Raw genomic sequence first — 22913 nt, forward strand, 5'->3', positions numbered from 1 at the left:
TAATTCATAGTTCATTGGATACAAAACATTAGTTTAATAAACAGAACAGATATTTTTTTGTCAGTTCAGTTCTTTCAGGGAACAATTTGCTTAAGGTACGATGATATGATGTTTTATATTGAATAATTCCAATTACGTGTAATTGCCATTTTTAGAAATATAATGATTTTTTTAAAACTTTTAATAGAATCTAAACATAGCATTTTAGGTCACCCTAGTTTCTTTACCAGAATATGAAATCGCGCCAGTGTAGATTTGAGGAATAAAAAAAGTATCTCATCCCTTGAGGGATTCGAGCCGATGACATTCGGTGCTCTTCCCGTAAACCGCTCTGTCTCCTCGGAATTGAAAAAGAACATTATAAATAAAAAAGTACAGTTCCATACGATGGAGGGATTTCAGAAGCTGAGGCTCCGAGATTAGAAATAAAATTATGACAATGCCAAGCAAACCATCCTAAATGTTATACCTTGGAGTTAATCAGTTTGTGTATAAAACTACAAATTAAAGTGTTCAGGGTAAAATAAACATCTAGAGGAGGACTAGACAGAAGATGTCACCAACCTATCTTTAAAGATAATTAGGCTGGGACTGGATTTGACTGGTATTCCAATACATTATAGTTCTATCTAGAGAAGTAGGAGTTAAAATGATACTGTGTAAGGGACTTGGGAGGGAGCGTTGCCTTAGTTGTTGAGGTGTGGGTCTCTCAACCTAGGGAGCCCTAATCGGGTCACGACCATGTATCTCCATATGACACCAGAACTTGTTGGTTCCAGAAAGCGGACTCGAAAGTTGCAAGAACTTGTTCCGCAATGGATCTATTTAAAATAGAAATGTTTAAACCAATGGGGCTTGGGAGTATCTAGTTGGTACGAGGTGGTTGTGCCCGATATAGACGAGAGTATTCTGTAGTTTGTGAAGGAATATAAGGGATTATTAAAGTCTGTGGTTTTCTATGGTGGACCAACCAATATTATTTAAGATCTGTGTTACACTAAGGAAGTCATTATTATTACAATCATATCTATCCACAGCTCTTTATACCTTTATAGCACACCAGAGCACAACATCAGGTTTAACTTGAACTATGATTAGCTCCATTAATTTAGAGGAGTTGCAAGAAACGGATATTGGTCTGTAATTGCCATATTTAGACTCATTTCCTTTCTTGTATAGTGTGCCGTGGATGCATTTTACGATAATAATCTAGAGATAACCTGGTTATATAAGTCAAATCATTGAAAGTTGTATCATCAAAAAACCAAACAGCGAAATAGCCCTCATCTCCACTTACATGTGTAAGTGGAGATGAGGGCTATTTCGCTGTTTGTTTTTTTGATGATACAACTTTCAATGATTTGATTTTTTTCTGTCAGCTATGAGTATGTATTTATATGATGCTGAATAATTTGATATTTAATCTGGGCCCTGACCTTTACAGGGGTTTAGACCTGAAATGTGTTTGTTGACGCCATCAACCGTATTATTAATAAAGCGCATATTTTACGGGGAGGTTTTTTTAAATTTTGTTTTTATTGTGATTGTGACCTCTTAAAAACTGTTCATTTAGGATATTTGCTTTGTTCTTTAAATCACGATCTGTTAGGCCATTTTAGGCCACAGTATGATACTAACACTAGACAGTCTTTAAAGTTGTGTCATAGTAAAATTTGTTTAACTAGTTCTAGAGAAAAATTGAGCGTTTAATATTTTCCTTACATTAGAATCCATATTTACTTTCATTTACAGTGAAAACTCAATTATAAAAGAGGTCATTTTGGTAATAGTTTAATTGATTTTCTATAAATACCCACGATTGTAATCACGGATTTATATTACATTCGTGTTGTAATTAAGATCCGTGAAATACCGTATACTGGAATTTAGTTTATAAAGAAATAAAGTTGTTTCCCCTTTTTATTGAGACGCCATTTGTGCAACTTGTAGGATACAGGTAAAAATTAACAGGTAAATCATTCAGTACTTTGAATGAGTATTAAATAACTATGCAGTGGAAAAATAATATGAAAAATAAAGCGAGCTCTTTAACAGAATTTTTAATGAACAAATTATTCTAAACAGATTCTAGACCTATCGTTCTATTTGTACAGTTGTATCGATAACAGTATGATAAACATAATAAAAATTTACAATTTACAGTGTTGTAGACCTATTCTGTTTGTGGCTAAGACCTTAAGCAGTTAAGGTAGAACGCGACACTTTGCAAACTTTCGAGTAGCGTCTTGAAAATTGGCTTGCAAAAAGTTGACCATATTTCTGATTAGGTTCCGTTGATTTTATTTCAACAGTTTCAACCAATTTTTGTACACTCGGTCCATCAAAGCCCGTTTTTGAACATGACGTCGTTGCGTATCCTTGGCAACTATTACGGGTATTTCAACGCCATTGGCGGACAAAATATCTTAAATTCTAAAGCATCCGACGTAAATTATTTTTTCCTTTAAGCTTATATAAAATCGATCGTTTTACGCTGAAAAATGTTTGAAAAATGGAAAGAAAATTGTCCATTTTGTGTAAAATTTGACGTTAAGTTTAGCCGTAATTTGCGGCTTTAAGGCTGCTTATTTAAAAATTCCTGAAATAAAGGTAGTGGTGGGGTTTTCTTCAGTAAAACAACAGTATGTAATTTTTACTAGATTTATTCAGGTGTAGAAGAAACCTATAACAAAATAAAAAGATTATAATACAAATTTCAAAGAGAAATATTATACAATAGAAAATTCATGAATTGCATATTTCATAATTACAATAATTACAATATATACATTATAAACATTTCACAATTACAATTAAAATAAATATATACATACCAGGTTTTAAATAGATGAGATCTTCAAAACAATAATTATGAATAATAATAAATCTATCAATATTTCTATAAAGAAATAGTTTATCTTTAGAATGTCAGAGATGTTATTGCCTTGAATGCAATGAAAGGAGTATCAGTTACCAAGAAATATTAGCTATCCCAGAACCAAATCATCTAAAAATAACTTTCATACAAAATCAATCATCCACCACTCAACTTGCAAAACCAGATCAATCACCCATAACAAAAGGAACAAAGACAAACATGAACACATAACACCACAATAGATTTAGTCTGGCCTTTAAGGGAAATTACCATAAACATTCTAAAAAGATGACTTGGCTTAATTTAACCTTATCTACATAAATTTTTGATTTTTTTCTTTAAACATCCTTTAAAATGTATACTTAGTCAAAATAACTAAAAAATTACGGGGTTACTGACTCAAATTTTTCGTAACACGTGATTTTATTTTCCCCACCCCTTGAGTAAGTTTGTAACGAAATTCGACGTTTGCAGATACATTTCCTAGCAGTTTCCTGTCCCAAATCGCACTTTTTAACAAATAAAATAAAAATCTGTCTACAGACTTGTACAAAACTTTGACAGAACAAAGTTAGGTACCTGTCAAGCATAACCATGTTTTCAATGTTGCAGCTTGCTCATATACTTTACTTTTTATTGGAATATATGCCTGAATGTGACACCTTTTCTCACTTTCTGATCAAAATTTCAGAATTCCCCAGGTTCTCTAGGGTAACTTTAAACAACAGGCAAAACTTCAAAATATATAAATTGTTGTACTATTTTAACTATGTTAATAAGAAAACAAATGTGTCTCTGGTTTGATGAAGTAACCTAGATGTCCAACTGGTAAACATAGACTGTACCGGACGGAAATAACAAACGGCCAGAAAACTGCTAGCAAACCAGTACATAACATTTCTAGACCAACACACAGAGAAATACCCCTTTTAGAAATTTATATGCCCTATGAGTGGGGAAGTCAGATAAAAAAATCCTGTTCATATTTTATTTTCATTTTTTGTTTTAATGTGTCATTAACTCATATTGAAATTTTCATGCTCAACTTCCGTATTCAATTGGAAGACCTTTACATTTATACTTAAATCGAAAAGTTGTGATTTTTCTGTTATCAGAATACCCCACTGATTATCATTGATTTATAATTACATTACAACTAGAAATGTCACTGAAAATTTTACTGATACGGGGAAGTTTGTGGTCCCTGGCTTTGGCTTGCCTTGCCATGGACTACACGTAAATATTTAAAGGAATTTAGATAAAAAAAAAAGCAATTAAAATATATATATAATGCTCTCTTTGTGAGCTCAATATAATGCATAACACTATATGTAATGCTGGCTTCATGTGCGAGCCTGCTCCTCGGGCCTGCTGTTACTACAGGGATGACAGGAGGAGCATCCATGGTAAAGTGGTTAAAGTTGTTGACTTCCACCCTTTTTCTCCTCTCACAGTTGTGGAGTCATGTCCTGTCATGGGTTATTTCATATGAGGGAGGTATTTAGCTAGCTTACTGTTTTATGAGGTGCCTGTTTGTGCCTGAAACAATGCATGTTGGTTAACTGGTTTTCAGTTTTAATATTACTGAAAGCACTATAGATAAAACATTACACTTAGTAATATAACTTACTTTTTCCAGTAAAATGTTATTTAAAGATAAAAAAATGAAATAAAGCTACAAATAAAAATTGCTTCCATTAAGTTACAAATTTTTAAGTCTGAGACAACAAAATATCCAATATTGGAAGTCACATGATTTAGGTAAAGAAGGTTGGTAGTCACAAGCCTAAATGACTCCCAAACTTCCATAACAGAAGTCCTGAATGTAGGTGAAAATTTAACTACAGTCAAATGAAAACAGAAAAATGTGTTTTGGCACTGTTGTGTAAGCTTAAAACTTAGGTGCTTGAGGGGTGTGAGGAATGTTGCACATTTTCATTATAACTCATGAATATACTCAAACCACCACTTCCATCAATATTCATGTAATTATTTGTTTTCTTTGCTTCATACGGATATTCCTTTTTGTGATGTTTTTATAAATGTCCTTGTTAAAGTTTTGCATCCCAATTTCACCCTTTGGAAAAATCAGAGAACAGTCATCTTTGTTAAAAAGTATCAAATCCCAATCTATTAATGCACAGTGATGCTACATTAGAGAGTTGTATACACTCAAATGCAGGGCTGCTGACAATCGGTAGCCAATCAGAGCATTGGTTATATAGAATCATGAATTGATTGTTTGTTGCCTACACTGAACAAATTGCTTCATTTTCTGAGGCATGCTTAATTTTAATATTTATACATATTTAAACCAAAATTTTGCATGAATTGTATTTGTTTGTAGGATAATAGTTTAAAAGAATGGTAAAGCTGGATGGTCTGGGATGAAGTACAATGGTAATATTGACCGTACCTGGTTGAAGATATTCCTGTCTGTGTTTTTACTGGCTTATTTCATTAATGAACACCTGGTATACTTCATACAGAGTTATAGATGGCCAACATTTCCTGATATACACAGGTAATTGCTGTTATGAAGCTGTCAATGATATATGTACATGAAGTTGTGATATTTACATTTTGGTTCCTTATTGTTTATTGTAGGGGCTGCTCTTGTTGTGATAGTGATATGTTGTGATACAGAAAAACTGTCTTGTATGAAAAATTTGATCACTGGTACATTACAGAAGTTTTGTTGTATATGGGCTATAGACATGTATTGTACCATTTTGTATTAAACATTGTCATATACACATAAACCCATTACCTGTCCATTTGAAAAGATCTTGATTATTACATTGTATAATATGTTAAGTATTGATTGTTTCTATGATTTATGTTATGGCTAATAGCTAAAGTTTGATGGCATTATAGTTTAAACGATCAAAGCCTGATTCCAAATTGTATCAATTACTGTTTCAGTGATACAACTAAAATGTAGCAATAAAATTACATGTATTTGTGTAGGATGTTGAGTTTTCAGCTGTTATGTTATGTATCAAGAGTAGTAGTTGCACAATTCATCATGAATCGGTGTTTGTGAATGGCAGGGTATTTTATGGTACATTGTATTTCTGTAATTGATTCTATTTAAGAGTGTTATATAGGAAGTATGATTATACATGATGAAATACAGCAAGGGTTTTGAACATGGGGGATACAGAAGTCATTATACCTGCTGCAACTTTTATATTTTGATTGCTTTGTACTAGAACTTAATTAAATATTTAAGTGTGTTTATTTTAACAGGTTGATTAATTTAATTGAATCACAGTCTGATCAGGATCCATGCTGTTGGCTATCAGTTTCTCTACTTGTAATAGGGTTTTTTAGTGAACAGCATGGATCCTGATCAGACTGCGCGGATGCACAGCTGGTCTGGATCCATGCTGGTCGCAAATGCATTACGTTGGTTTTGTCATGATGCGGCTCAAATGTTGTTTTATCTACAGGCACCCTGAGAAATACCAGGTGTTGTTGTTAGTAGGGGATCCTCAGATACAAGGGTACCAGGATGAAAATATATTCCCTATAGGTACATTGTCCAGGTGGGATATTGACAGGTAAATTCTTATTTCAGCAGTGTTTCATCTAGAGTCTTTGCTTTAAATATAGCTTACCCTAATAAGTTAAAAGTTGTTAATGATAAAGAACCAGATAGGTTCAAAACCGGTAGATCTTTATTAAAGAATTGTTCATATTTATCTGGTGTTGATGTGTGTTTTCTTTGTTTTTTTCCTTTTTTTTGATTTTTTTGTCCCCCACCTTTTCGAAGAAAGAAAGGGAGATATAGAAATAGGCTCCGTCCATCTGTCTGTCCGCACTCACAGGACAGTAATTATGTGGCTAGAGGGACAATGGGTAACTGTTCTTTCTCTTTGATGTCATTCATTCCGTAATGCTTTTATGTGGCTATTTTCTTATGTGTGTGAACCCAGAGGTACTTGTGTGACTTGGAGAACAATGGGTAACAGTAAATTCTCTTTGATCCTATTCATTCTGTTTTTACTTGTGTGTCTTTTTTTAAGCCTTGTGTGACTAAAAATGGCGAAAAAGATCAAAGGAAAAGTCACATAAGTACCATTTTGTGAGTACGCCCGTCTGTCTGTCCATCCGTCTGTCTGGGCTATTTAAGAGAAGTAGGGGGCCATCTAACTGTAAACAGAACAAAAGAGAACAATAGAGTTCATTCCGTAACAATAGAATAAGGGCCCATGGCCCTCTATTAAACAAAAGAAAATGACAAAAGAAATGGCCCATAGTCTATTTAAGTGGCACGTCCGTCTGTCCGTCCGTCACACTTTCGTGTCCATAACTTTGTCATTTATCAAAGGAATTTGAAAAAACATGGCGCAAATATTTGTTATAATAAGACGATGTGTCATGCACAACAACTAGACCCCTACCTCCAGGGTCAAGGTCGCACTTGCTCATTTAAGGTCAACATTGTCAATTTGAAGGTAAATGTCCGATCCATAACTTTCTTATCTTTGAAGGGATTTTGTAAATACTTGCCACAATTGTTCACAATAATGAGACGATGTGTCATGCGCAACAACCGGTCACCTACCTCCAAGGTCAAGGTCACACTTGGAGGTCAAAGATTAACATAGTCTGTTATAGGGTATATTTTGTGTCCGGTCCATAACTTTTTCATAGATCAAAGGATTTTGAAAATACTTGGCACAAATAGTCACTATAATAAGACAATGTGTCATGCGCAACACCTGCATCCCTACCTCCAAGGTCAAGGTCACACTTAGAGGTCAAAAATTAACATAGTCTGTTATAGGGTATATTTTGTGTCCGATCTAGAACTTCTTCATAGTTCAAGGGATTTTGAAATAACTTGGCACAAATAGTCACAATAATAAGATGATATGTCAAGAACAACACTTGCAGCCCTACCTCCAATGTCAAGGTCACACTTAGTGGGCAAAGGTTAACAGAGTCTGATATATGGTATATTATGTGTCCAGTCCATAACTTCTTCATTGGTCAAGGGATTTTGAAAATACTTGGCACAAATAACCACAATGATAAGATGATATGTCATGCATAACACCTGTGTCGCTACCTCCAAGGTCAAGGTCACACTTAGAGATCAAAGATATACATAGTCTGTTATAGGGTATATTTTATGTCCAGTCCATAACTTTTTCATAGATCAAGGGATTTTAAAAATACTTTGCACAAATAATCACAATAATAAGATGATATGTCAGATGCAAAACATGGGTCCCTACCTCCAAGGTCACACTTAGAGCTCAAAGATTAACATAGTCTGTTATAGGGTATATTTTGTGTCTGATCTATAACTTCTTCATAGTTCAAGGGATTTTGAAAATACATGGCACAAATAGTTACAATAATGAGACGATATGTCATGCACAACACCTGCACCCCTACCTCCAAGGTCAAGGTCAAAGCTTAACATGATAGATTTTTAAATTCTGTGTTTCATTTTATTTCTTTAATAAATTTATTGTTGCATTTGCAGATCAAGTATTGATCATGATTTTGGACCGAAATCTTGAGATCGATACCTAAATCTTTTGAAATAGCACAATTTTATGCTTCATATAAAACTTCCTAAGGTGGGGGACCTTGGTAGCTCTGTTACGAATTCTTGTTTGTATAAACAATACCGCCTGTGAGTGTGTGTGGCATTAATGACTTTCCATGGCCAAGCCAGTCTGTGCACACAATCTATAATCTAACCAGATTCTTATCAATATTAACTCTTGATTATAGCAATAATTACCCTTCATGTGGATACCCTTCATATTCAAACCAAGAAAAGTTCATATTCAAAGCATTAACAATTTAGTGTGTTTAGGATAAAGATATACATGTATATTATGTTTGTTATTTTTAAATCATTATTTTGTTTTATCATACAGATATTTAAGGAAGACATTTTCCTATGCCTATGATTACACGAAGCCTGATGTGATAGTGTTCCTCGGAGATCTATTTGACGAGGGAAGTAAAGCATCAAGATTTGAATACTCTGAAACATTCAATCGTTTTTCATATATCTTCCATGAGACAAAACATACAAAGGTAATTCATGTGTTTCATGGCTGACTGTAGGTATGACAATGTTTGCTATTGAAAGTGATACAAATATTGAAGATGGAAGGAAAAAATGTTGCAACTTATTATTTCACAAATACATGTAGCTTATAGAATTTGTTTAATTCTTCATTAAATTAATAGTTTATTTAGAATAGAGGTGTATTATGAGTAATCCTTTTTATATGCCGAAAGGGCATATTATGTTATACCCCCTGGCGTCCGTCTGTCCGTCCGAGCAAACATTTTGGGTTTAGGGGCTATATAACAGTAAAGAGAACAAAAGAGAACAATAGGTTCATTCCGTGATCAAAGGGTTTAGGGGCTAGTAGCCCTTAAGGAAACAAAGAAAATAACAAAGAAAATAGCCCCTAAAGCCAAAATGTTGGAACGGACGTCCGTACGTCCGTTAGCAATTTGGTTTCCGGAGCATAACTAAAGTTCCATTTGGCACACAATGTTCAAACTTCATAGGATGATTGTCCATATTGGGTAGAAGACCCCTATTGATTTTGGGGTCAAAAGGTCAAAGTCACTATTACCTTAAAATTGAAAACAGTTTCCGGAGCATAACTTAAGTTCCATTCGACCCACAATGTTCAAACTTCATAGGATGATTGTCCATATTGGGTAGAAGACCTCTATTGATTTTGGGGTCACAAGGTCAAAGGTCAAGGTCACTATTACCTTAAAACTGAAAACAGTTTATGGAGCATTACTTAAGTTTCATTTGACCAACAATGTTCAAACTTCATAGGATGATTGTCCATATTGGGTAGAAGACCTCTATTGATTTTGGGGTCACAAGGTCAAAGGTCAAGGTCACTATTACCTTAAAACTGAAAACAGTTTATGGAGCATTACTTAAGTTTCATTTGACCAACAATGTTCAAACTTCATAGGATGATTGTCCATATTGGGTAGAAGACCCCTATTGATTTTGGGGTCACAAGGTGAAAGGTCAAGGTCACTATTACCTTGATACTGAAAACAGTTTCCGGAACATAACTTAAGTTCCATTTGGCCAACAATGTTCAAACTTCATAGGATGATTGTCCATATTGGGTAGAAGACCCGTATTAATTTTGGGGCCAAAAGGTCAAGGGTTAAGGTCACTATATCCTTAAAACTGAAAACAGTTTCCGGAGCATAACTTAAGTTCCATTTGGCCCACAATATTCAAACTTCATTGGATGATTGTCCATATTAGGCAAAAGACCCCTATTGATTTTGGGGTCACTAGGTCAAAGGTCAAGGTCACAATTACCTTAAAACAAAAACAGTTTCTAGAGCATAACGTAAGTTCCATTTGGCCCACTATATTCAAACTTCATAGGATGATTGTCCATATTTGGTAGAAGACCCCTATTGATTTTTGGGTCACAAGGTCAAAGGTCAAAGTCATTTTTACCTTAATACTGGAAACAGTTTCTAGAGCATAATTAAAGTTCCAATTGGCCCACAATATTCAAACTTCTTAGGATGATTGTCCATATAAGGTAGAAAACCCCTATTGATTTTGGGGTCACACGGTCAAAGGTTAAGGTCATTATTAATAACTTAAGTATTAATCAACCTATAGCTGTAAAATTTTATTGGATGAACAGCTAATTCCCATGTCTTACTAATGCTTCATCCTTACTAAAAAAAAAAACACTTTCGGGCATATAATGCTCCGCCTAGCGGTGCTCTTGTTAAAAACTTGGTGTGGAATATTGTTTGAGGTACTAGGAGAACATGTATATGAGTCTGGGTTGTTGATTTCACATTTTCTATATTATTTCATATACTGTTGATTATGTAATGTAAGCCTGTCACATATTAAAACAAGATTTGTGATAGCATATACTAGCAGGTTTGTCCTAATTCTTCTCTGTATTAACCAATTCATTGTATTATTGCCTCTGACTATTGTTTTTATGCCCCAATCATTTAGGGGTAGTGGAAGTAATGTAGAATTTCCTTAGTCTGTCACAATATGCTGTTGTGTGTCAGTCTGAAACAGTGGTATATGGGGGCATCTGTGTACTATGCACGCATTTCTAGTTTTTTTGTGAACTTAAATAAGACTTTTACCTTTATCATGAGAAATATTTTAAACAGACTTGTTATCCATGTTTCAATCTGGATTTGACCAGTCTTTATTTTAGGGAGATACAAATGTATGTACTGACTAAATTAAGCAAACAGTGCAGACCGTGATCAAGATGTGTCTGACAGATCTTGGTCTGCACTGGTCACATGTATATACTTTGCCACATTAACATGCATAGGGTTGAAATTAAATATATTGAGATATAACACTGGCTTGTAACATGTACAGTTTATTTCAAACCATTCAAACTTTACACTGATCAAGTGAAAAAATATTTTACTTTGAAACCTAGTTTTATCACCTAGTTATTTTATTACCATGACAACACAAGATGCTCTGATAACATTATAATATTTCTATGTTACAGTGAATGGGGATGTCTTCTAAATGATTAATTATTTATATAATAGATGTCATTTGCATGTAAATATCTTATATTGTATATTTGTGATAAGTTTTTATGAAGGTTCTCACATAACTGTAGGTCTGTTTTATGTAAATTATTTTTTGTATTTTCTGTTAATGGGTTTTATGTCACTTATTAGGACTTTACTACCCTACTTGCCCATATTTTACCCTGTCTTGGTATTAGGAAATATTTCATGTTTTAAGGGTATGAAAGTGTTAAAGTATGACCAACCAATAGCCTACATACTGATCAGACTGCACAAATGGTTTAACTTCTTTTATTTAGAACAATAATTTTATCAACATATAACTCTCAGAAAAATACCATTTATAGTAAAATATTTATATAAATGAACTCCATACAGAAAATTGTTAATAACTTGGCTACATTTTTGAGAGGAATTTGATTCCTCCACCATGGCCTCAAATAGTTCCCTTTATAGAAATTCACCTAGGACATAACTTCTACAATAATTGAACACTTCTGAAAAGACAAACAGCTATTGAATAAGATTAAAGACATTCTGAACTAACCAGAACCCTTCAAAACTCATTAATATTTTAGATTGAAAAAACCAGGAGCTAAAATACCGGCCGTACCTGATTTTAAGAGAAACATTTGTTACAAAATTACATAAATGAAACAACTACAGAAGAAAATCTCAACTAACATATACATAGATCTATTTAAAACCAGTTACAAACCATCCTGATGTTTGATGTGTATTCTCTCCTTTTCTTGATTTACTTGTTCTTTTATTTAAGAAATAATATCTGTGTCAGCTGTGTTAATTGGCTTTTTAAAGCTGCATTTCATAAATTTCATAAAAACAGAAATAGCAACATTTCATTTATGAATTGGGTTTCATATGGACTCCGGATCTTATGTTGGTGTGCAGACAACCAAAATGAGTTTCATAAGCAAAAAATCTGCAACCTCATTGTGGCGAAATCGGAAGTACAATTTCTGTTTGCATGAGAAACTCCGCCTTCGGATCATCTTTATATCAATATTAAATCAACAAATGTCACAGTTCAGAACTGTTCACTATTTAGGGGGATGGGGTTAGAGTCCCGGTCATGCTGCACATTTTTTAACCCTGTGACATTTGGCGCCCAACGGGGGACCATGACTGGATATAGCTCAGAGTTTAGTTCACATTGCTCTGTAACTCATATCACGGTTCAGAACTGTTCACTATTTAGGGAAGAAGATGTGTAAGCGGCCGGATAGCTCAGTCGGTAGAGCCACGGTACGGTATTCCGAGGGTCCGGGGTACAAGTCCCGGTCAGGCTGCACATGTTTCTCACCCTGTGACACAAACATGGCTTTGAGAAGCAGAACTAATTTAACTGTATATTTCCACATTGTAACGGATATATCATACATTTATGAGATGATTACTTTTTTACTTTTTTCTGAATGGCATGCCTATGCACCCTGAAGCTAAATCGGTTTAAGTGTGTTTGCACAAGAAAATCACTTATTTGCTGTGGCTCGGATAGCAACTTTTTGTAAGAAACTCGGTAGGTTAAGGGTGAAAGAAGTTAAAATAAACGGACTTGGCAAATAGTTTGTGCTTGAGAATTTTCAAGTTGTTGGCAGTATTTCAACTTTTGAATTTTTCAAGTGAAATAAAGTATGAATAAAGTACAGATGTACTTGGTTTACTGAGTAAAAGAAATTTTCAACTTTAATAATTGTCATGTTATAATTTTACTTTCAGTTGAACGGATGTTATTGTAAGAAAATAGATTAGTTTTAGATGTAAATTTGTAGATATGACACCTTATACTACTAGTATTTAAAATGTTATTGTGAAGAATTTCATTTACTTTAAATTTTTATCCAAATTTTTTAAAGGTAGAGTGTTATATATCATACATCATATTTATAACCTACAACATCGTAAGATTGTAACACGATACCATAGATCCTGTTCTATTTTTTTCGCCATTTAAAAACTGAATAATGCTCTGCATTCCACTGCATTCATCTATATTTACGGCAGCTCTCAATTTAAAATTTTAATATGCAAATAGCATGAAAAAGTGTAAGAAATAAATTAATTCAAAAGTGCTTCATCATTATATGATGTGCTGCAAATACTTAGTAAATTCATGCTGTAACAAAGACATGTAACTTCAAATGGTTGATATAAGATAAGAGACTGAAATTGTATGCCCTCGTTTGAAAAACAGGACTGTAACAGGGATCAACCCTGGTAGGCTAGTGGGCACTATCACCGTTATTCAGAGGTCAATGGTCAGATACAAATATGCAAATTTATGCATGGACAATTTAGCCATCTAGAATTGAGGGTTTATATAAAAAATGTTCACAGCTTAATCCAAGTCAATATATGCATGGTCAAGGTCACCCAATATGATGAAATGTCCCGATCATTTCTTCTTCATACATAAATGGATTTTTGTATAACTTGATACAAATATACACCGCCATTAGAAGCTGTGTTGCGAGTATAAATAAGATCTCTATGTCAAAGGTCAAGGTCACACTTAGAAGTCAGAAATGGCCACCACAGGCTAATCAGTTTTAAGGTATGACCATCAGAGGATGCTTTAGAAGATACAGTAAGAGTAATTTCTTCTAACTATGGCTCTGTTTATCCTTTAAAGACACAGGACCCTTAAGATAATCAGATCTGTTTGAGATTAGATAATGTGTAAATTTGAAGTGAATTTATAGATCAATGATAATGTAAGGCTACACTACAGACAGAAGAGACTCCATTCTGTCCTAGGTTTAGAGTAAGCTATTAGGACAAAGATTAGCCTGTCTTGGCCATTTCTATAGAAACTATTTTAAGTGTTTAATATTGAGAAATATTTCAGACCATATACATTCCTGGAGACAATGATATTGGCGGTGAGGGGAGAGATTTTCAAACTCAACGAAAAATTGAGAGATATGAACAACACTTTGGAAACATGACAGAAATAATCAAGTTTGGATTCATTGATTATGTCAAAGTAAGGCTGTTTAAATGTGAGATAAGATACTAAAAAGCGTTTTATTTTAAATTTAAACATTATGTGTGGTGATAATATATATTTCCTACAAATATATGGCTTTGAAGCAGTTTTAAGTCAGACTTTTTCAAAGATGTTGTCTTTGAAAGACCTTTTGAATGAACATATTTTACAAGTTATGCATAAACATGATTGATATATGACATACTGGAAAGGAATACATATTTTAGGAGATGATCTACTGAGACATGATCTACTGTTACTTAACTTATTTCTTATTTTGATTAATAAAACAAGTTTGATTTTAAATCATAAACACACTTTATGATGAGGTATATAAAGTTATAAATTTACGATGTTTTTTAGATACATATTCAGTCACATGCTCTAACAGAGGACAAAGTGGCTGCTGCTGAAAGGTTGAGACACAAACAAACATCTAAATATACCTTACTTCTCAATCATCAAACATTCATGATGGGACCAAAACATTTTGTCTATCCAGTAAGTTATTAAGTTTCCTGATATTTGAACAGTTAAATTATGGTAATATCTCTATCAAGATATACAGTCTCACTATACAGACATTCAGATATCTTCATTATGATCATATATCCCTGTCAGTGTGGATATATAGACACTAGTCCGACATTAATTATGAAACAGAATTTGACACCGGCTGTCATCACGGATGGGAAATATCTAGCTCTCAGGCATCTGTTTATCAGAAACTCAGTAGGGTCTCATTACAGCCATAAACAGTGACCCTCAAGCTAGATATTCCGGTCTGTACCAGCAGCAGTGTAAGATCCTTGTATCAGCAACTAATACTCATTTTAACAGGTTAGGGGAAAACTTTTTACAGGCAGCTTTGTTACTTTCAAGTTTATATTGATGGCTCAGTGCAATACTGATCTAACTGCTATTTTTGAAAATGTTCAGGAGAGACAAAAAACTGATTTTATTCAAAAATACTTATATTAGAAAATATTTTTTTGCTATGTTAACATTAATTATAATAAGAAATAATGCCATTTATATAATTTTTTATTAAAGTGTTACAAATTGTGTATTTTAGAGTTAGACCTTTATTGCGCTGAAATTCTGAGCGCAATACAAGACTAACTTGAGTTAGACTCAAATTCCCTCTTGCAATTTGGTAAAAGTGGTACAAATATTTGAGTTAGACCTGTTTTATGTTAAATATTCTGATATAAATTTGAACAAAATTGTTTTGTTAATTTAAACATTGTTTAAAATATTTTGCAAGTCTGTAGAAGAACTTTACAAAGACTAAATCCTTTAATATTTTTCTATTAATATATCATGCTAGCTGACTTTAGATGAAAGTACACTTCTATAATTCTTCTTTTTCAATTTGTTTGAGATTCAGATTTACTTAAGATCTTTTGCAGATTATCTGTGCAATAAATTTGAATTCTAAACAAAATGCAAACAGTTTTGATTCATATAGTGTTATGAACAGTAGTCATGAACAATGATGACTGACAATCCAGGTTCATCAAAGTTTGAAAACAGAGATTAATGTACATTTTCTATAACTCACATTTGTACAAAGAAGAAACATTTTATTTTCTCAATGCACACCATTACCACCATTGGTGCTTAAATGCTGTGATTCTAATATTACTGTTATGCGCTAAATCTTAATGAATTTAATGTATGTGGTCCTCTTTTCTAATGATATTATCATTTATAAATATCAAATATTTTCAAAAATGAAAGCCGCTGTTATATTTTGTATTTACTTTCTCAACCGTTTAGAGTATATTTTGAACGTGAAATGTGCAAATTTTATGACATGTTTTGCTGAAAACTGTGCATATCTTAAGAAAAGTGTTTCATTTTATATATCAAAGTCATTTTACCTCTAAATTTTGACCATATAACGAGGTTGTCAAACATATTTTAGAGAGCAGTACAACCCACTATCAGGGATTCATAGAACAAAGTATTTTTAGCACAATATGGTGTATACAAGTATATGAGTTCACAAATGTTAAATGTATGATTATAGCAGATAGCATGACTGTTTGATTTAGTCATGTGGCTTGCCAAACATTGGTAATTAGTTGGTAAATTTGAAAATTAGATTTTTTTTTATTGGCTGACTTCTTATGATACCATAATATTTTTTTTTATTGATTACAGATAATAAAAAGACTACATCCTAAGCTGATTTTATCTGCACATTGGCATAAGGTAAGCAGTGTAAACTAATATGATGATATATGTAAGATATACCACTAATGTAATGTTATAAAACTCGGTGGTGGCGTGGGTGATGGTGTTGGTAGTTTACACTCCAGATCATGGCAGTAAGTCACTTTGAGGTCACTAGAGCACAGTTCAGCCTCGCATCATTCCTGGGCAGGCTGTTAAGGAGTTTACCAGTACTGCTTGCTATCACTTTCACAAGGAACTAATAACTTCTGTACATACCAGAGCAGATGTACAGTGTGGAAGACAGTAGAAAGAAAAAATCAATGACAATCAAAGTGACCAGCACTGTAGGGTATTGAACCTGGGTCGCCTGATTCACAGTCCAACCCTCTATCTATTGAGATGTCCGGAAGGTTATTTATAAACTAGCTCTGTTATTTTGATAGTAAATGATTAACTCATCTTAACATTGTGTAACAGAGAACAGTTATCATCCTGAGAGTGCCTAACCATTTCAGTTTGTTTTAAACTTTAAACTCCTTCCCTTTCATTGCTTTATGTTAAGATCTAAAAAGAAGAAATCTGAGGTATCTTTCAGATTCTTGATACTAAGTGAATATTTTGATTCTTTTTAAATGCTTCAAATAAAGCATGGAGAAATACTTTTGGTTGATGCAAAGCAATAAAATTGGACACATGTCAAAATGACTAAAAGCAAACAAGTTGTAGAAATGTTTCTTAAGACAGTCTGGCACAATATATGTAATATTACATACTCAATAATTGATTTGTATGATATGATAAACTTACACTTCTGTAAGTAAACCATCAGTAGATTGTTTGATATTTTCCGGTTATTAAAGATGGATTAAACATGGCAGAATTTAAAGTTCTACTCAGCAGCCCACTTGTGCCTTAAACACTGCACTTGAGGTCTGTGCCATAACCAGCTGCTAAGTCATCTTATGACATTTACAATGAAAATGTGACTTCAGATCTACCAAACACATCTAAAAAAAGTAAACTTTGACAGCAAGTTGATTTAGTGAAATATATGATCAATATATGTACTAGAATATTTACTGTATATTTCAGGCAGAGATGTATACATGTTTAGATTGTTTAAGAGATGATGAGTATAGCTGGACAGTGTCCCGGCAAGATGTCTCGTTTATTAATACATTCCTTGATTTAGATCTAAGCTCCCAACATTCCATGTTTGAACTTGCAGCACCAACATGTAGTTATAGAATGGGTGTGGTAAATATAGGCTACATGGTGGTCATCCTAGGTCAGTATATATGTAGATATAGATTAGGTGTGATAAAATATGGATATTACTATCTCAGTTTCTACTGTAGTGCAACTTTAATCTAAGGGAAACAACTTTTGCTTGCATTGTCATGATTTTGTATTAATCATTTTGATTTGGCAGATACTTTTCAATTAGCTAATTAGCAATAACCAGCTTAATTTACACATTAACAACATTTTTTGTAATGTTAACGCTTGTTTGTACAAGGCATCACATCAGAATATATGCACAGTCAGTCATGCTGTATTTTCCCTTTTATTTTGTAACAGGCAAGAATCTTATTTCACCGAATATGTATTTGATATATTACATGTACTGTTTTTTTTGTATTGTAGGTGAGAATGGGAGTTTACAGTTTACTGTGTTGTGGTTGCCAAGGAGATATACCATGTTGCTAGGATACGTTGTTACCCTGCTTGTATTTCTCATTGCTTTCTGTATGAACAAATGTGGAACCAGACGAAGATAGCAATTAAAGAAACAAGATTAAGTTCTTAATTAAGCAAACAAGTACAATACATAAACTTCAGACTGATATTATTATCTGTAACTTACTCATACAAGATTTAATCATCAAAATAGGTGGGTTTTTTTGTTGCAACAGTGATTGTTAGCATACAGTACATAATCATACACAGCTCATATACCTCATTCTTTGAACAAATATTTTTTTACTTTTCTTTAGTTTTTGTAGGGAACCAATTTTTAGCTCACCTGTCATTTTGTGACAGGGTGAGCTTTTGTGATCACTTTTCTTCTGGCGTCCGTCCGTCGTCCGTCCGTCGTCCGTAAACTTTTACTTTAAATGACATCTCCTCATAAACCACTGAGCCAATTTCATCCAAACTTCACAGGATTGTTCCTTTGGTGGTCACCTTTGAAAATTGTTCAAAGAATTTAATTCCATGCAGAACTCTGGTTGCCATGGCAACCAAAAAAAACAAACTTTAAATTTCTTCTTCTAAAAAACCCAAAGAGCTAGAGCTTAGATATTTGGCATGAAACATCTTCTAGTGAGTGTCTACCAAGTTTGTTCAAATAAAAGCCCTGGGGTCAAAATTGGCCCCGCCCCAGGGGGTCATTGATTTTTCCTATAGGCATATAGTAAAAACTTAAAAATCTTCTTTTAAAGAACCCAAAGAGCTAGAGCTAAGATATTTAGGATGAAACATGTTCTAATGGATGTCTACCAAGTTTGTTCAAATAAGAGCCCTTGGGTCAAAATTGGCCCCGCCCCAGGGAGGTCATTGATTTTCCCTATATGCATATAGCAAAAAACTTAAAAATCTTCTTTTAAAGAACCCAAAGAGCTAGAGCTAAGATATTTAGGATGAAACATGTTCTAATGGATGTCTACCAAGTTTGTTCAAATAAGAGCCCTTGGGTCAAAATTGGCCCCGCCCCAGGGAGGTCATTGATTTTCCCTATATGAATATAGCAAAAAACTTAAAAATCTTCTTTTAAAGAACCCAAAGAGCTAGAACTAAGACATTTAGGATGAAACATGTTCTAATGGATGTCTACCAAGTTTGTTCAAATAAGAGCCTTTGGGTCAAAATTGGCCCCGCCCCAGGGGACATTGATTTTCCTTATATGTGTATAGCAAAAACTTAAAAATCTTCTTCGAAAAAACCCGAATAGCTAGAGTTTAGATATTAAGCATGAAACATCTTCTAGTAAGTGTCTACAAAGATTGTTCAAATAAAAGCCCTGGGGTCAAAACTGGCCCTGCCCCAGGGGTGTAGTTGCTTTTAAATATATGTGTAAAGAAAAAACTTAAAAAATCTTCTTTTAAAAAACCCAAACAGCTAGGCCTTAGATGTTTGGCATGAAACATCTTCTAATGGTTGTCTACCAAGTTTGTTCAATATATATACAGGTGAACGACTTCAGGGCCATCATGGCCCTCTTGTATATAATTATTTTTATATATGTTGATTTTTGTTATAAACAGAATACAATTTATTAGTTTTCAATCAATAAGTAAACAAAGTGTACAAACATAACTTGTGAGGAAAGGTTTTACATAATACTTTATGTAAACAGACTTTGGCAGAATATACATGCTTATGAAAAAGAAACATTTGGTTCATGTGTGCTCTTTTTAGACTGATCTATTTCTGTGAAAAAATTTCCAAAGGCATTTTGTTTATTTTGATATACTGTTTCTGTCACTTTTCTGTGAAATTGAAATATGTAAATGTTTTCCATTATATATTTATTTGTATGATGTAAAGACAGAATTTAGAATCTAGTAAAGAATAATTTTAATCAGTACTAAGATAAAGATTTTTTTTTTGAGTAGGCACAAGTACGATGTTTACTTGCAATATGCACAACTTAGGATACAAGTATTTTAAATGGTGTTTCTGTATTCACATTTGGAAGTTTTTATTTATTTTTATTATTTCTTTATATCAAATTTGAACCTGATCTTATGATGTCACTTTATAACCAATTTAATTCTTAATTTTCTTTTGATTGGTTTATTAACAAAAACAAATACAAGGAAAGGAAACACAAACATATTATTCTTTTGCTCTGACTTAAATTATCATACGGTTTTATGCCATAATACATACATGTATATCACATAACCTTTTTATGTAATTTTTAATAAAACAAAAGAATTTGGATGGAATTGTACTTAAACATGAAGATAATTATTTGATTAAAAGGAAATAAGTTAAAGAATAACATGTACAACATTAAACTTTAATGCATGTCTTATAATTATGTAAGATGTTTATTTGAATAACAATCAATTTGTTGTTAAATTCTAAGACCATTTCATTTAATCAGTTGCTCTTTTTCCTTTTTTTTTTTTGACAATCTGTGTGTGTTCATTTTTTTTTGAGCAAGCAGAATTGGTTAATCTATAAATATTGTTATATTATATTCCATGACAAGCTATACATGTACATTATATTGTACAAATGGGTAATATCATGACTGTTCTGTTCTTTTTTTTTTTGCTTGCCTGTTTCGGAACAAACATTTTATGTTGCCAATAATTCTACCATTTTAAAAGTAATCAACATGAAACTTGGAATACTTGCTTATCTTGACAGTATTAGACAAGGGGCTTAATTCTGAAAGCTATATTTTTTAGTTATGTCCTTTTTTAACATAGAATTTTTAGCAAAAGTTGTTATATTAACAGACAAGCCTTAACACTATATGCCATGCTCATGTGGTCAATTTAAAACAGCAAACGTTTATTTAAACTGTTTTGCAAGCTGAGTGAAAATCTTTAGTAGTTTTTCCTCAACATTTTTTCCCTACAGTACACTTTTTATGTAATTAGTGAACAAAACTGTACATTTGTTTGTTATTATTTAATCATTATTTTCAATTGATTAAGGAACAAAATGTTATAACACATATTAAATATTCAGAGATTATAACCATGTCTTTTTATAACTAAATTTGTTGTGTAGGAGCTTTTATTTTCATTATATGAACTAACCATGTTGTCTTTTTGACACAAAGACTGCATGAAAGGGCATTATAACAAATCTATAAGTATTTACATATTATTGTACTTTTGAAAATGTGTATGTGTTGATATTCTTTTCTGTTGCCTTGTTTCAGAAATGAACTATATTAAGAATTGATACAGTTATATAGATGGTTGTAAATAATCCTGCAGTCAGAGTAAGGGAATGTTGTTGGGATAAAAGCTTACAGCATGAAAATAACATTTTCTGTTAAATTATCAATTTTATTGTCTTTAAACAACAATATTTTCATATAACATATTTAAGTATCTAAAGGGGGTGAAACTATATCTTATGAAATTTTTTTATAAAATTTATCAGCAGTAAATTTATATTGCTTCCCTAAATCTTATGAATGATTCTTAAAAGAGTTGTAACATAAAATTATTATACATAAACGGAATAAAATGTTCTGGAACAAAAAAATATTCTGTAATTTTACATAGAAATTTATCAGTTTAGCAATTATTTTGTGTATGCATATTACCTTTAAGGCAATTTACAACTATATTTATTTCATACAAATAGAGTGTTCTTTTTTAGATTTTATATACAATAACTTTTTCATCAGATATACATGTATAACATACTTCTATACATAATTGTTCCTTCTTACATATCATTTGAAAATTTATCTGGTTGTTCATTTTAAATTTGTTCTTTGTTTACAATTATTACATTTGATGGATTAAAGGCCCATTATGCCTTAGAAATACTATAATTTTTATATCGCAAAAATCTTTGGTATCTTGTCACAGTTAAAACAAACTTATTTGCCATATACATAAACTTTCTTCTGCTTATTGTGTTCTGTTTTCAAATGGTATATTTAGTTATCTAGTATTCTGTATGGAAGTCAAATTTTAACTGAAATGTATTGAGGTTTTAAAGTGTAGGTACCAAGGCCTGTGGGACCACGAGAAATTTCTTTAAGATAATATTGATGAAGACGTAGAAATGACAAAACTACCACATCTGCTGGGGCTTCTTTCCATTTATTGAGTTGTTTAAATACTTTGTTCATACTTTCGCTCTGTGTTTCCTTTATGTCGCAGATTTTGGATTTGTTTCAAGTCCCTTGGCTGTTCGTCGTTGTCATGAATTTCTTTCTTATAAACTAAATTTGGATCCTCCGATTTTGTTTTATTTAGCCATTTTTCTAGAATGCTTGGCTTTGATCTTAAAAAAGGGCGTTCCTGTTTTTTTTTTGAATTTCCATGGGACATCGGCTGTGAGATTTGTTCATTGCCGATGTACTGAATTACAAAAGGACCGTTAATGCATTCAGGTTCATGGTAAGCAAATTTAACAAATTCTTTTGATGCCCCATTCTCGGTATGTATATAAATTTATATTTAAATAAATAATCTAACCTAACAAAATAACAAAACCCGTGACAGTAAATTACATTTTCCGTGATGATGCCGTCACAGACGTCACGGGCGTCACGGGTTTTAG

General features: G+C 32.7%; 1 protein-coding gene across 2 annotated transcripts; it reads left to right on the forward strand.

Moving 5' to 3' along the window:
- The first annotated feature begins 1889 nt into the window (after window positions 1–1889).
- LOC132715818 (metallophosphoesterase 1 homolog) lies at window positions 1890–21761 on the forward strand. Of its 2 annotated transcripts, none has more exons than XM_060698895.1 (9): window positions 1890–1971; window positions 5226–5402; window positions 6334–6444; window positions 8785–8947; window positions 14319–14456; window positions 14823–14960; window positions 16629–16679; window positions 17736–17931; window positions 18291–21761. In XM_060698895.1, the coding sequence occupies exons 2-9, from the start codon at window positions 5266–5268 to the stop codon at window positions 18422–18424; spliced, it is 1068 nt and encodes a 355-aa protein (XP_060554878.1). In that variant the 5' UTR covers window positions 1890–1971; window positions 5226–5265; the 3' UTR covers window positions 18425–21761. The 2 variants fall into 2 exon arrangements, with proteins under 2 accessions (XP_060554878.1, XP_060554879.1); XM_060698896.1 differs by having other exon boundaries at window positions 1936–1957.
- The last annotated feature ends 1152 nt before the right edge of the window (window positions 21762–22913 follow it).

The sequence above is a fragment of the Ruditapes philippinarum genome, unplaced genomic scaffold, assembly GCF_026571515.1.
Source record: "Ruditapes philippinarum isolate M1 unplaced genomic scaffold, ASM2657151v2 ctg2059_1_1_1_1, whole genome shotgun sequence".
NCBI classification, from domain to species: domain Eukaryota; kingdom Metazoa; phylum Mollusca; class Bivalvia; order Venerida; family Veneridae; genus Ruditapes; species Ruditapes philippinarum.